General features: G+C 39.7%; 1 protein-coding gene across 5 annotated transcripts; it reads left to right on the forward strand.

Moving 5' to 3' along the window:
- Nucleotides 1-392: 392 nt before the first annotated feature.
- eomesa (eomesodermin homolog a) lies at nucleotides 393-5,591 on the forward strand. Of its 5 annotated transcripts, none has more exons than XM_067612626.1 (7): nucleotides 393-616; nucleotides 1,454-2,086; nucleotides 2,470-2,624; nucleotides 3,456-3,577; nucleotides 3,824-3,982; nucleotides 4,209-4,270; nucleotides 4,410-5,591. In XM_067612626.1, exons 2-7 carry the CDS (start codon nucleotides 1,566-1,568, stop codon nucleotides 5,161-5,163), a joined length of 1,773 nt encoding a protein of 590 aa, XP_067468727.1. In that variant the 5' UTR covers nucleotides 393-616; nucleotides 1,454-1,565; the 3' UTR covers nucleotides 5,164-5,591. The 5 variants fall into 5 exon arrangements, with proteins under 5 accessions (XP_067468727.1, XP_067468729.1, XP_067468730.1 ...); XM_067612628.1 differs by having other exon boundaries at nucleotides 401-616; nucleotides 1,719-2,086; XM_067612629.1 differs by having other exon boundaries at nucleotides 401-616; nucleotides 1,765-2,086.
- Nucleotides 5,592-12,509: the final 6,918 nt, after the last annotated feature.

Consider the following 12,509-nt stretch of genomic DNA (forward strand, 5'->3'; position numbering starts at 1 on the left):
TTCCAAAATGGTCATCCCCATTAAGCAGCCTATTGCATTCAAATATTCGAAATCTAATGAGTCTAAGCTTAATTTGAATGGTTTCTCTCTTTTTTTTAAAACTGAAACGTTAAATTAAATTAGAAGATCGATCTATTTCGTGAATTATGTTTCCTGATATAATGTGAACTCTTAATTATAAGCAATTTAATTGCAATTTAAAGGTTAGATTTTTTAAAAACTCAAACCCCGAAAGTAGAAAAAAAAACGTTTTTATTTATTTTTTTTCTAAAGGGAAATAAAGCCCGAAATACAAAAATACATATATTTGCTACATAGTCCGAAGAAAAAAATAGAAAAGCTTGCCTGGTTTGAAAGTCAACTGACTTTATTCGACTTTTTTTTTCAAGAAGTGACAAATTTTTTTTTTTTATTTCAAGTATTTCTCATCAACCAGTCCCGATAGTCGATACTTTTATTAGAGACAAGGCTGAAAACGTGGACGGAGAAGAAAAAACGGAGGCCAATTATAGGAAATAAGGTGCACATGTGAATTTTTTTGAACGTGCTGGAGTGTTTGCAGGGGTGGAAAGGTCTCTCTGTGTGTTTGCTGTTCATCAACGATAAGTCTCCAGGGGTAAGTGTGTGGATATAAACTGACAGGCCATATCTGAAGGTGGATATATATTTTGTGCTGCTGTGCTTAGACGTGATAACTTGAATCCAAAGCGGAAAGTTTGGAAGTGAGTGTGAGAGCGCGATGAGGAATGCTGGACAACGCGATTAATGTAGACTATTTCCTGTTTAGTCTTCGAGATAAAAATGTGACAAAAAAATCTGCGTGTCGTTCTAATCTCTTAGGAATAATGTTTAACTCAGTTTCAACAACAAACTAAAGGTTATTTGCACATGTAATTGATTATAAAAACGATATATTGAGCTTAAGCTGCGTAAAGAGAACGCCACAACGCTCCAGTCAGTGCTTGGAATATGAAAGTTAAAAACTAAACTTATCTGTAAGCATCACAAATTTTTCCTTGTTCTTATTTCTAAAAGACGCTTTCTAATTGAATTAGAGTAGTGCGACCATTGGCTGTGGAGAGGGTTGGTGCCCCAGCGTGTTTCTCCAAAAAGCCCCTCCCCTTAACGCTTACAATCGTTTGGGTCTATGGAGAACTACATCGTATAAGAGCCTCTGAACAGCCCATGTCCAACCCATAATCTGATCTGAAAATTCGTAGGTGAGGAGAAGGTTTAACCTCCTTCCATCATTCGTAAGGGAGGGAGGCGTGCAGACAGAAACAACCAGGGCGCCTGTGGTTGTGTCGCCTCCTTGGCTGAGATTGACTCTCTGGACTCTCTTGAAACTCTTTCTTATTTATTGCAAGATCTAAACAATGCAGTTAGAGAACATCCTTCCCAGCGCTAGCATCAATTTACCCAAGACCTTTTACAATCTTTCCTCGTCGGACAGTGCCAACAACAGCCCGAGGCCATCATCGCAGCTTGACTATCAAGAAGTCGACCGGACGGAATCAGAGTCTAACAGCGCTCCTAAGAAATATCTGAGCGGGGTGGGAAACGGGATGCTGGGCGAGGGAGAGGGGGACGCCTTCACTAAAACCGGGCCCGATGGGAGGAAAGGCTCCCCGGTGCTCGGTGAGGACGAGTTGACGAGCGGTCGGCGTTACAACATAGATGAACTTGGCTCTGACAGATACTTCATCTCGTCCTCCCAGGCGAGTTCCGACATGGCAAGCCCCTGTTCCCTCTTTCCCTATGCAGGACAGACCGGGTCGGTGTACACCGGGTCCAGCAGCTCCAGGTATCCGGCTTCACTTCATTACGGATCCGTCCTGCCGCCAACAGGCTTCTCCTCCTCTTCCGTGTGCACCGGACGGAGCCAGTTTAGCAGCGGAGGGTACCAGTTCAGCCAGGGTCCGGGCTGTTTGTACCCTTCCTATCCTGGGACGGGGACGGGTATTGGCTCCATGTCTCTGCCGGGTTCTGCCGCCGGAGCCAGAGCGCAGGTCTATCTCTGCAACCGGCCTCTGTGGCTGAAATTCCACCGGCACCAGACCGAGATGATCATCACCAAACAGGGCAGGTAAGCAGATGCGCTGCCGGTGGCTTTAACTTCCTAATTTAAACACTCATACACTCATCTCCAGAATATGAAATTTTCGTTCTTGTACTTTCAGTTTGTCGGTTTTTTGACAACTTAACCTTTCACAACTTTTTGCGCATGAGCAAAATTTTACGCACATGATCCAAGGTGCTATAAATTTCCAGTTTTCGTTTTTGGTAAATTGTAAATGTACAATTACGCAACAGGCTAAACATGACACTGGAGAAAAAATATACATTCATTTCAGATTTGATGTTAGTCAAGAATTCTGCCAAATGCATCATGTGAAGGCATCCAATGTCAAAGTGTTGTTTCCCCCTGCACAGCTGTTAATTATTTCTGTTTTGCCTTTTTTTCCCCAGACGGATGTTCCCATTCCTCAGTTTCAACATCACTGGACTCAACCTCACGGCCCATTACAATGTCTTTGTAGAAATTGTTTTGGCTGACCCCAATCACTGGCGCTTTCAAGGAGGAAAGTGGGTCACTTGTGGAAAAGCAGATAATAATATGCAAGGTGAGTTAAAGAATTAATAATTAATTTTTTCCCCCCAACTCTTGAAAATTTAAATTTCATGTTTTATAAATGTTTCAGTGTGAAAAAATGAAATTAAATCAAATAAGAAATTAATAAAACTTGTTTAGAGATAATGCAGCAAACCTGCATTTAGTGTGACAGTCATGAGGATATACGAGTAAAATATGGAGTAAAGATTAAGCCATAAATATCCTTATTTAATTGTTGAAGAAATATAGTTTTTCTTTATTTCATAGCAAACTTAAAATATTTAATATGTTGCGATTTTTAATGTTTTATTGAAACAATTTAGCCTCTTGTACTCGGTACAGTTTAATCTCAAGTGTGATATCTCGGGGAACCAACTAGTGTGTGAAAATTCTTATTAAATATGGATTTTAAAAAAACTGGTATTTTAAAGACTTATATCCATTTAAATAAATGTTATTAATTCATTTTATATTTTAACTTAAATAGAAAATAATGATAAAAAAATACCAGTTCTCTGCTTTTGTGGAAACAAAGTTTTAGAATTGTATTTCAGTAAATGAAAGATATTCCAAGCTCTTCTCTATCAATTAATGTTTTCATCAATCATCTAACATGAAATTAAAATCATAGGTTTTAATCTATTTTCACTTATTGTACCAGTATTTTCCCCTAAAAGTATTAAGACAAATAAAATGTTTGGTAAATCATTCATTGTCAGTCATTTAATAATATTAAGAAGCCAGATGTTATTTATTTTTGTCAATGTTCAGACAAAATAATTTGCACATGTTGTGTTATAATATTTGTCATATCACTAACAGTGTTATTTCAATCTTACAGGTAACAAAATGTATGTTCATCCTGAATCCCCGAATACTGGTGCTCACTGGATGAGGCAAGAAATCTCTTTTGGTAAATTGAAGCTGACCAACAATAAAGGGGCCAACAACAACAACACACAGGTGAAATATTAATTCCTGACAAATTCAATTTTTTCAAATCAACATTGTTTCTGGCCTTATTTAGTAGTAATCTATGAAAATAATTATTCAGATATTATAACTGACAAGTACAATTGCCATCTTTAATGATACTTATTAAACAATATTGATTTTAATTGACTAAAGAAGACAAATAGATTTATGCCGCTTATGTTTCAGTTTTTGATATGTGCCGCGTTTTACTTATTGCACATCTTTCCCTTGCAGATGATTGTCTTGCAGTCTCTTCACAAATACCAGCCGCGGCTGCACATTGTTGAAGTGACAGAAGACGGAGTGGAGGACATGAGCAACGAGGCCAGAACTCAGACCTTCACCTTCCCAGAGAACCAGTTTATAGCCGTCACTGCTTACCAGAACACAGATGTAAGAATATGAATTATTATTAGTTGTTGTTGTTGTTGTTGTTGTTTTTTGGTTGTTGTTTTTTTTTTATTTAAAAAAACTTTTTGCCTATTTAGTTGCAGTAAAATCAAATGATCTTGAAGTACATCTATTTAAAAAAAATCTTTATTATTGCTCTTTATTCATGCAGTGCAGATATCTGCTTTAAGATGCACATTATTTATGCAGGATTTCTTATTTCTTTCAGATCACACAGCTGAAGATCGATCACAACCCATTTGCAAAAGGCTTCCGGGACAATTATGACTCGTACGTGTCTTACACTTAAAGCAGTGTGGTTTATCTGTTTTTCCGGTGGTACATTATTTGATACATGGCTTTTACCTTGAATTGTATTCGTGCAGCTAATTTTGTGTATTTGTGGGTTCTTTCTTCATCTGTTGAACAGGATGTACACAGCTCCAGAGAGTGACAGGTTGACTCCATCCCCCACAGACTCTCCTCGCTCTACTCAGATTGTGCCCGGGGCCCGCTATGCCATGCAGCCTTTCTTTCAGGACCAGTTTGTCAACAACCTGCCTCAGAACCGCTTCTACACCGGCGAACGGGCCGTTCCCCAAACCAACAGCCTCCTCTCCCCACAGAGCGAGGATGCCAGCGCGGCTGCCTCTGCCCAGCGCTGGTTCGTCCCCCCAGTCCAGCAGCCGGGCTCCAACAAGCTGGATCTGTCGTACGACAATGACTATTCCACCAGCAGCCTGCTGTCCTACGGCATCAAGCCCCTATCCCTACAGACATCCCACGCCCTCAGCTACTACCCAGACTCGGCCTTTGCTTCCATGGCAGCAGGCTGGGGAACCAGAAGCTCTTACCAGCGCAAGATGACCACGGGCCTGCCCTGGTCCCCCCGTCCAAGCCCCCCAGCCTTCCCGGAGGACCAGCTGGGGGCCACTAAAGACAAGCTGCCTGAGGAGAGCGCGCCACCGGCCTCGGCCTGGATCGAGACGTCCCACTCACTGAAATCGGTGGACTCTACCGATTCTGGCGTGTACTCCATGGTCTGCAAGAGGCGCAGGATGTCCCCTGGGGGCTCAAGCACAGAGAACTCCCCAACCATCAAGTGTGAAGACTTGACTACGGAGGATTACAACAAGGACAACCCAAAAGGCATGGGTTATTATGCATTCTACACAAGCCCCTAAGACTGTATTTATTGAAACTAAATATAATTCTTTTGTTTATTATTGAGTGCTCTCCATTCCTTGTTAATGTCTTTTTTTCTCTTTTCTCTAAAGGTGCCAAAGCTTAGTGTTCCCCCAAGCAAGCTGCACAAGGTTTTTTTCCCAGGCCAGCCCCTCACATACCTGAGCAGAAACATGCATAGTGATTGTTGTTTTTGAAAAAGCATGTCCCTTTTTATTCATTTATTTTTACAACTTTTTTTTCTTTCTTTTTTTTTTTTTTTTACAAATGTGATTTTTTATTTTTCTGCCCCTGCGTATTTAAGTCATTTTCGTTGTACAGTATTGGTGCACTTTAGAATGTGATGTATCTTGTACAAATTGTCTTCTTGGAGGTGTTATTAAATGGATAATAAAAACAGCTTTTCATAAAGCATTGTCCAAATGTCTTTCCCTGTATGTTTTATTCATCTATTATGGCTCACACTCATTGCACCGATGGAAGTTTTAAAATATTCAGCATAATTAGATGTAAATTTCTTTCTTTTTTTTTTTTTTTTTCAATATATAAAGGCCGCTTCAGAAATTAAATGTTAAAATGTTTCAATCAATGGGAAATTACAAATGTACAGGTTTTATCACACTGTGAATGTGTGTGAGTAGAGTGATCTGCAGTATGAGCCTTGTGTATTTTATGGTCTCTTTTGGAAACAACGAATTTGTGACTCCTAGAGTAAATGAAGGCCCTAAAGCAATTACCTGAAGTTGAAACAAGTTAGAGCATAAAATCAATCTTGCAGCATAATGCAATGTTTTGATAGAGGATTAATATAATATTATAGCCCATTTAATCTAAGAGTATCGATTTAGTAGCATTTATCAGTATTTCTCCTGTACAGAAATTAGACTAATTGTATGCAAATAAGTTGAGAATACATTTCCAGTAATATTAGTTTGCAAACAAATATTTGATAAGCTTCTACTATTAAGGCCATCATTCCATTACATCTTTCTTATAATTCTTAAAATAAAGCATAAAAGTTTTTGTTACTATCCAAGAAATGACAACATATACAGTTATTGTGAACAAAATGAAGTCAGAATTAAAGACAAAAAAATGACAACGACATATAGTTTTTAAGCCCGCAGTCGGTGAGTACTTTGATTTCAGTACTCAGAGGCCATGGCATGTATGCACAAAAGCTGAGCAATCCTTTTAAAGCAAATAAGTGTTACAAGATAACATCGGTTTTCACAATTCAAGCAAGCAAAGTGTGATTTAAATATGAGATTTACATGTCTTACATGACATGACGCACAACATAGATCCAATTAGGCGAAAAGCACACAAAAGCACTTAGTCCTATTCCTTCTGTTGTTGCCATGGTACTTTCACACATTTTATCATTTACCTAAGTAATGCAACTGCATGTGAGGCATGTGTACTTAGAAGATAGGAAAACAGGCTAAATGGAAAATGGTCCATCAACCATCCAACTAAGGGCAATGTACAACTCAACACCTCTATTTATACTGTAATTCTATGGCCTCTCCAAATGTGGATGAGTGAAAAAGCAGCAGAGATAAATTCCATGAAAAGAGAAGTCATAATATTCACACAGAGACTACTTGGCTCATGTTCTCAGCACCTGTTTTTTCCTCAGTGAAAATACTTCAAATCCTCCCCCATAAGGACCCCAATTTGAATTGATTTACATACTTGAATTCTAATTAATTCTGTTGTCAGACTCCTTGACAAAGTGAGGAGTCTGACTAACTCCAATTAACACCTCCTAACAAGGTAGAGTGCTTGATTGCCCTGGCCTCTCAGGAAAGCTGTAAGAAAAAGGCTCTGCGGGGGGGGGGGGGAGTTTCGAGCCTGGAGAATAAAAATGTTTGCACTTGTGCATGTCAGCAAATTGTATTTCAGAGCATCTGATGATGTTTTTCTTCTCCTTTCATGTTGTTTCGACCTCCGCTCATCAGTGGCTGTAAGGTGGTGAATAGCTGTCAAGATTATGACTGGACAAACAGCAACTACAAGCAGCGGAGAATCGAGCAACAGTGATGTGATGTTAATTGATACACTGACAGTTAGAGAGAAAATCAATGATCATTTTACAAGGAGAAATTGTGTATTTCTCTCAACCAGCAACTAGCCAGTTATTAGTCAGTATCTAGACTTCAAAGCCACCTTGAGCACCTTTGTTGTGTTTCTACTGTGAGCTCTTGGCAGTCTTTTCACCGTTATGCAAGGCTCACATTATGTGCCAAATACAAGAAATACATACAAAGGTGCAAGCACATTTCAAAAGATAATACTGTGACACATACAGCATGACTTTCATATTGTTTAACAAGAACAGGGCAAGATATCCATTCATCTTTGTTTAAGATGATGAGCATCGTCCTCAGTCTCCTGTAAACATCCTCTCATAATTTATTTGATGGATATTCCACAACTTAATAACAGTCCGACAACTCCAAAATCCAGCAACAGGTCGATAGATTGTGTCTTTCTAAACCATTCATGCAAGAAGTATAGTAATCAATAGACACCTCTACAGCATGCTTCCACAAATTCAGTCCATGTTGAGTTATAGGAGATACGCGCATTGGGATAAGACCTGAAGAATTGACTATTGTGATCTACTGCTGTTGTTAACATTGCTAGCTACAATCTCAGTAATTGACTGAGTTGTGGTGTAATGTCAGTAATACAAGGCCTATGAGAACTATAGTATATCCAGTGAGAAGCAACCAGCGTTTTACAGAATTTATAGAGTATCAAGTTCTCAATTTCTTCTTCTTGTTTTATGCATGTGAACAGTCGCGTGTCTGTGCCCTTCCCTCAGGCTGTCTATTGGTGACCATGTTGAGAGTTCATGTAAGAAAGGCCAAGGAGGCTTCGGAGACATTGTACCCAAGGAGGGCTGACATCTAAACACAGATGAAGGCCCGAGGCCGTTTCCTCACCTTCAGTCACACACTATTACTGCTCTCACTGACTAAATGCAGCCACAGGCAGACGTGTGTTTGGGTCAAGATTTTTTAGACACCCCTTTTAGAAGTAACCTACAGACAGGCAAGACTGAAACGGTGGCGATTATGTTTCGTCTTCACACTATATTTCCCCTTTTGATGTGTTGATAAATGTCACCCCTGTTAAATGATTATCAAGCCAGTTAGCATTACTGCAAAAGTGTTCCTCAGGGACAATCTGAGTCTCATATGACCATTCTGTTGTTTTGTGATGTATTCACCCATGATCTAGTTAATGGCTATTATTTTACAAAGAGCTTCGGTTTAAACATCTTGAGGTTAATGTCATTAGGCGGCAATAAGTCAGATTTTGTTTTTTGTAGTAGTTTCTGAAATGATGCACACAGCTCTCATTTCTTTCTCAAGAATGTGGACACACTGTTATATTGTAACACCCTTGGGGATAATTATTCAAACAAACACAATATTAGATACCTTCTGGCACCACCGCATGCCATATGATATTCTGTTTTAGGTATGATAACCATATGTTCTTTGCATTATTAAGTGGAGGTCATGGGCTTTGACCGTTTTAATGATGCTGACAAAGGCTCTCCTTTTAGCTCGCCTCAGGTGTTTATGTGCACAACACAATGCTTTATTTAGTCTCACTACCTCCATTGGAATTGGTTCATCAGCAGTGAATGGGGGGGTGGGCTGACTACAGTACGAGTGTATTGCTCACAGGTCTGTTGGAGTGAGACCCTGGTGTGAGATGAGTCTCAAGTTAGCAGGGCCACAACTGTTTGGAGAAGGGCGTTGAGTGTTGGCAGAGAGCATGGAGGTGAGAGGAACCGGAGGCGCAGAAGGGCCTCATGTTGGTGCCCTCAGACGGCGTGTGCAGCGCGCAGGCAGAGTCCTGACTCACTGGTCCATGGGTAATGTTAGAGAGAGTATCCCGCGGCTAAGCTGCACTTAACAGCACATTGATTTCAAACCCCTGTGTTCCCTCTGGAGGGCAGTGGGACACATCTCAACAGGCCGGAGCCTCCCCTCCTTCTTTCCCCCTTCCCCCCTTCCCCTTCTGACCACCACCACCATTTACCATCTCCACAACCTACCCCTCCCAACATCTACCCATCCCTGCGTCGATTTGGGTACACCACGCTGGTCACTGGCCTCTACTCCCCCCTCTTCTGAGGGTCCCAGAGGAGTTGAACAGGATTCGGGGGCACTATGGTTCCCACAAGACCCAGGTCTTGAGAGTGATGTTTGGGGTAGGGCATGCAGAGGCAGCCAGGTGGAAAAGATCTGTGGTCAAAATCAATGCATTGGCACTTTGATGGGGCGCTCCAACAGATTTGGGAATTTCACATTCCCTTCCTTCTCTCTTGGCACCCTCAGAAGGCCTCACCACTGAAGAAAAAACAACATCCACTAAACCTTATGGGAAAGAGGGAGTCTTAATTTCCTCAGCTTTCTGGGACAAAACAAGACACAGTCAATATTCGTTTGGTGGCTTGCACCTAGGATGCTACACTCTCAATTCTGTCACCTCTTGCTGCTTGCAGCTAAATATAAATATCTGTGTGACCTTTGTATAGACTTTTTAAGTTCTGCAGCCATGTCTTTTCTGTTAGATATTACATTTGATATTAAAGGACAATGATTGTAATTCTTTCAATACAGAAAGTTCAGTGCACTTTTCTTTTTGTCTTTTTCTTCTGAAAAATCTTTGAAAGAGAAAACTTTCTTTCTCATCATCTCCACACCTTGCAGTCTGCATCTCTTTACGTGAGTCCCAGCACAGGTGGATGCCAGTGTGGTGCTTCTTCCACTTGTCTAACTTCTGACTCATCTCCCAGCTGCATTATGCGGATGCATGTTTCATGAGTGGTACACAGCACACTTCTTTGTGCGCTAATGGGCTCTCAGCATCTTTAAGACTCAGGGTACAATTAAGAGGTGATAGTTTGATCTCCCACCTCGCAGTTCTATTTCTGAGCTGCCGCGTGATTATGCCGGAGGTTGATGGGCGGGTGAGGTATGGGCTCTATTTAAAGGAAGGCACCCATGAACTCCTGAAAGAACAGACTTCTTTTGCTGTTTGCACCTGCCTGATTTCCATTCTAACTGTATTGTACTCCATTGCAGTTAAGTTTATGATATGATAAAGTGATTTTATGATAATACATATAACAGAGGGTGTTCACTGTAATTGCGGCAGAAGAATAGATGAGTCTGTGCTAAACCCCACAGGTCTGGAGGAAAGGTCGTCCTTAAATGTCTTCCTGGCCTGGGCAATTAAAAGTAATTGTATAGGTCAAGATTATTCCATGATAACCAACTCCAACTTGACCTGGTGTATTTACCCTCAGGCTCTAATTGTTTTATTTCATTTAAAGCTTTGTTTGTGATCAGTCAAGCCAAATAGATTTTTGTTTTGGCTGCTTAAAAAGTCAATTATATGTGTAGGCAGTTACAGACTATTTCATTTCACAGATTATGTAGCCTAATTGACCAGGAATAAAAGAGACGTGACAGCATAAACTCTGAAGATCGAATTCAACATGCTCATTTCTGAGCTGTCTCGCATGGCCAGAGAGAAATGGTTGATACAGCATTGCCATCTGCTGGTGAAAAATAATTATTACACAGTTGTTCTATCTATTCTTAATACATGGTAAGCGAGGTGATTTTATGGAAGATGGATGACAAGCCTAAATGAAGAGGCGGTAGGGTGATAAGGAGGATTTAATTTAGAGTTAGTGCGAATACTTTCTATTAGTTTAATCAGGCTACACTCACATAAGCCCCACAGATATGATGATGATCTTTGTTAATCTCCCACCTCAAGACACAGGTTTAGCATCATTTTAATTGAGATAGTTTGAGAAAGCCTATGAGTGCCTATACATTTTAGTATAAGTTAAGCATTTGTTTCACAGTTTAACAATGTGCCCGTAACACATTTGTCTTCTCTCTTGTCATCTTTTCATTATATTTATGAGTGAATATAGAGTTAAGGTGAAACTAAACATCTTCATACAATATCTATCTGGCTGTTTGTTTCTCTCAACCTCTTGAGGCCTTTTGAAGTCTAATTTCACTTCAAAGGCCCAAACGGTAAATTTTGTTTAAAATTTTTGTTAGACATTGTATGACATGTATAAGAGGAGCACAAAGAAGAGGAAATTATCAGTGATGGTGAATTCATGCTAGAGTGCCTGCTTTCTTCACAGCTGCAAGTGCAGTCATTAGCTATATTTGGAAAAGGTAAAATGTTTGACTTTTATAGCCTAGGAGGAGGATTAAGAAGACAACAGGGACAGTGACGTCATTTGACAGTGAATGAATGTATGCTAGAGTGTCTGCACTTTCCTCATGGCTGCAAATGGATTTGCAAAAGATAACATAGGCATACCTAGTTCAAGTTTTGTTAACTGAAACTTAGGGCAGGGCATTGATGTTATAATTCCAAACTAAATGTTCTTTTCTTATCATAAATGAGAATAGAGCCTATTTTACTGCTAATTTACTTACAATTGCCAGTGTAAACAAATATCTATCAGCATTAGAAAACATGAATAGTAATTTAATTGTTTAGTATTAATCCATGTTATTTACAGATTGGTCAGTAGCAGAAAGAGGTTTTCCTCGCTGTAATCATTCCTCCTGTTCATACTGGCTATAAAAAAATCCCCTTCAAATGTACTTTCAATGTAAGTGATGGGGGGCAAAAATCCACAGTGTGTCCATATAGTCGTTTTGTGCAAAAAATGCCTTTAAACGTTTATCTAAAGCCTATATGAGGCTTGTCCAAGTTAGTCATATCAAGTATTTGACACATTTACAGTCTTTTTAGCATCAAATTCCCTCTTTGTGTTTCCTCAGACAGTGTTTCCCTGTTGAGCTGCGGCAGTATAGCAACAAAAAGAGGGACTTTGGCACTAAAAGGTCTGTAATGTCATCTACTTGATTTGACTAATTTGGATGGCTGGAGCTTCATATTAGCTTCAGATAAACTTTTAAATACATTTTTGCACAGGAGGCTTGTTGATTTTGTCCCCCATCACTTACAGTGTAAGTGCATTATGAAGGAATCTTCTAATGGCCAGTATGAACAGGAGGATTGATTGTGGAGAGAAAATCCTATTTCAATGTTCATTTGACACCTGACTATTGTTTTAAAACAGACTTTAAGTAGCTTAAAGTGTGATATGATGTCAAATAGCTTGTTCTTACTCCTCATTGACGCTAAATTATTCAAATCCATTATCTTAATCTTCCAGTAATCCAAAATGATTTAAAATTTGTGGATCTAGGGTAGAATTCAAATGGATATGTTATGGATTTCAACAGCTATTGTACGTCCAACTTCGTAA

Source organism: Thunnus thynnus, chromosome 15, assembly GCF_963924715.1.
Source record: "Thunnus thynnus chromosome 15, fThuThy2.1, whole genome shotgun sequence".
Lineage (NCBI taxonomy): Eukaryota > Metazoa > Chordata > Actinopteri > Scombriformes > Scombridae > Thunnus > Thunnus thynnus.